We start from the raw sequence: 3079 nt of genomic DNA on the forward strand, positions 1-3079 counted from the left end.
CATGATGGTCACCAGGGACCTCGGATTCTCGCCAGTCCTCAGGGTATGATTGCACCTTTATATATCATATCCACTATCTCTAGAGTCTCCTACATGGACTTTCCCCCAGTATTCATGGCACTTGGTTCGGATGACCCCGAATGCTATCAGGAGTGCTCTCGACAACAATGGCATCCACCTTACTAAATGCGGAGTGGAATTAACAACACAACCTTTATTCGACTCTGACAATTTCAACTGATCAGTGGCTGATGACGACGATGTTACAGAGAACAACAGTAGGGCAGTCTTCAGTCAAGCAGAATTCTTCGGCAAGGGGCTGCAGAACCAGAGAGTAGTGACCGGCCAGCCTACTAGGCAAGTAGCCACCGACACTACGGCATCGTTATTATGACACTTAAGGTGAAGACTACTATTCTAAACAGATAACAATGAGGACGTGGGTAGACGGCAGAGATGTGGACTACTGCGCCGTTTTAATAAGGGGAATCGTCGTATACTAGAAGGACATTCGGCTGAGCAGAATTCCCAGGGAAAGGAAACCGACGACTCCTCTAAGAGGTAGTAGTAGGATGACGACTATTGATACAGAGATGATCTCCTCAATGATTATGGAGGAGAAAGGGAGCGGCGGCAGTGACTACGACCAGTGGGAAGGACACACATCCACTGCTCATGGTAATACGACCGCAGTATAACACAAATATAGATCTATAACTACTATTATTACAGCACTTTCCACAGCACTCCTCTTACCGTAGTACTACAACCGTTAAAGCCACTAAATACAAACACTGTCAGTAGTTGCTCTGACGTGCAGTAGGGCAGCACGGGTAGCAACGACGATGATAAGTTGCGAAAAATTTGGTATAGAACAGGAGAAAGCCAGGCGGCCAAAAACCAATGGCTTTACACGGCTAAACAAGGATAACTAAACAACACTATGGTGAAATCATTTATGAGTGAATCGCACAAGACACGTGGCGGCGTCGCCAGTACGTCGGTCGGTTCTCCTCCATAGCAGCCATCAGGAAAGGATTCCTCTTCCCCCCCTCCTCAATAGACCTCCGAATGACCTCCCCAACGGAATGACGTCTACCTGGTAGCACGTGTCTGTCGATACCACAAGTGATGGTCCGACACGGTGATGAAGGATCACATGGAGTAGAGCGCCGTATTGGGGACAATAGGGCTGCAACAACGACATCTGAATGTATGAGGACATTTGCAGGCGCCGATTGGGCGCGACGGAAGACCCTTGGGGGCGTAGGAGTCTCCTCTTCCTCTTCTGCTCCATCTGAAGACTCCTCCTCCTCCTCATCAAGGAACATGCTCTCGTTGAAGCCCTCCCCCTCCTCCTCCTCAGCAGCAGCAGGGTCATAAACAGCAACATCATCATATACGTGCACCACCGTAATGACCGAGGATGACCGATACCGCCGCAGCACGTTGGTAGTTCTCCTCGACAACTCCCCAGAAGAGTCGTTCTTTACCATAACCGTACGTGGCGACCGGCAACCGAATCTCACCCTCTTGGGGGCTGCTGCGACCCGCCCCGAAGAGGAGTCCTCTGTGTCAGTCGAGATGCACCCGAATTCCTGGGGTAAGCCCGTCAGGAGGAAGGTCGATGATGCCCGTCGGGCCGTCTTGTCACCCGATGCTGCTGGGTCGGAATATAGGGATGCTATCATAGCCTCTTCCTCCTCGTCTGCATCACCAACCGAATCAGCGATTGTCGAGCCACTGGAACCCTCGTGAGATTCAACTGAAAACACCAACCATAACTCTTCATATTAAATTTTTTGTATTTTACATATCAGCTATCCACATTTACGAGAAAAAATACTAGAAAAAATGAAAAAAGTTTCGTTTTCCCGTTTTTTTCTATTGGAATTTCACCCTAGTGATATGAAAAACACTAGTGAATAACATATTTCACGACTACTGCATATCACCGCGAATATCGCGTTTTACACCGAGTTTTACACCACCTCACGTAAAACGGGTAAAACTCCATTCTATTTCCATTCTGGAGAAATATTATTCCCAATACTTTGCCGAATTCACACAATATTTTCATATTTCACTGGATGAACCTTCCCCTCGTGACTCGTATAATCTACCACGACATACGTGTATAATTCTGTTTTCACGAAAAACATTTCGGTGCCTCAGAAGAAGACTACCACCGTAACGACTTCAGTTTATGAGATCACCAAAACGCCTATGGCAAGCTCCCGAGACCCCTATCGCCCTCACTACTCGCCTGCTTCAAATACTGTTGTGAAGTCCTCGATACAATAGGTAGGAGCGCATTGCTATCCTCCTTTTCTGCCGACTGACCCCTTCTTCCTATAGGCAGCATCAGCTCCTCACCGACCGAAGGTGACCCTGACGAAAGGGAGAGTCTTCTCTCCCTGTTGTTGTTAACAGACATCTTGTGGAGCAATCAAAAGGAACGATAAAATGCCAATCTGCGATAGTGAATATTAATTTCCTCAACCCTCCAGAGTAAACTCAATTCTGCGTTGATGAGAAGATTGAATATTAAACTTAGAGGAAGCTATCTCGACTTTGTATTCCACTCGTAGTAGCTCTTGAAAGTGTCCCCCAAAAAATCAGCAAAACTCATACCATCCTTCGTCCATCTCTTCTCCAGTGGTGGCACTCTCTGAGCAATCGTATTCCTAAAAACATCAGCCCTAGTGCACCTCTCAGGCATGCTCAGCTTGAAGTCGACGGAGGTGTCCACGAAGCATGGACAGCTGATCCTCGCGATATTGGGTACGGCCGCACCCCTCACACAATGAGGAGTGGCGACTAGCAAGCCACCGGTGATGATCTGTAAGCACTCTCCACATTGAATGACCATAATATCATCAGGTATAGTAACCTTGGCAGTGCGACTGTTACGGTCAGCGACCCAGAGGCCGGCAGTAAGACGGTCGGGGTTGGGCACTTCTTCACCGGTATCATGCTTAACGTAAATATCAGGAGTAAGGCAAGTAAGGAAGCCAGAATCGTTGTGCCAGCCGATCCATGCATCCTCCGCTTGAGACTCCGTGGGGAAGTAATAGAG

The 3079-nt window shown here is 48.0% G+C and overlaps 2 protein-coding genes across 2 annotated transcripts; both read right to left on the bottom strand.

Moving 5' to 3' along the window:
- Positions 1-246: 246 nt before the first annotated feature.
- Positions 247-2476, bottom strand: Pmar_PMAR018684 (hypothetical protein). Its single transcript, XM_002768990.1, has 2 exons — positions 2263-2476; positions 247-1765 (listed from the first exon to the last, which is right to left on the bottom strand). Exons 1-2 carry the CDS (start codon positions 2435-2437, stop codon positions 957-959), a joined length of 984 nt encoding a protein of 327 aa, XP_002769036.1. The 5' UTR covers positions 2438-2476; the 3' UTR covers positions 247-956.
- An 87-nt stretch (positions 2477-2563) lies between these two features.
- Positions 2564-3046, bottom strand: Pmar_PMAR018685 (conserved hypothetical protein; the record flags this gene model as incomplete). Its single annotated transcript, XM_002768991.1, has 1 exon — positions 2564-3046. A coding segment is annotated over one exon (483 nt), but the record flags the coding sequence as incomplete, so codon positions are not given.
- Between the last annotated feature and the right edge of the window lie 33 nt (positions 3047-3079).

The sequence above is a fragment of the Perkinsus marinus genome, assembly GCF_000006405.1.
Source record: "Perkinsus marinus ATCC 50983 genomic scaffold scf_1104296966718, whole genome shotgun sequence".
NCBI lineage: Eukaryota > Perkinsozoa > Perkinsida > Perkinsidae > Perkinsus > Perkinsus marinus.

Excerpts from the sequence above, each read along its gene's own strand:
- Pmar_PMAR018684 (XM_002768990.1), bottom strand. The coding sequence starts at position 2,437 with ATGTCTGTTAACAACAACAGGGAGAGAAGACTCTCCCTTTCGTCAGGG. Across the intron at positions 1,766-2,262 it reads ACAGTATTTGAAGCAGGCGA|TTGAATCTCACGAGGGTTCC; the intron begins GTAGTGAGGGCG and ends TGGTGTTTTCAG.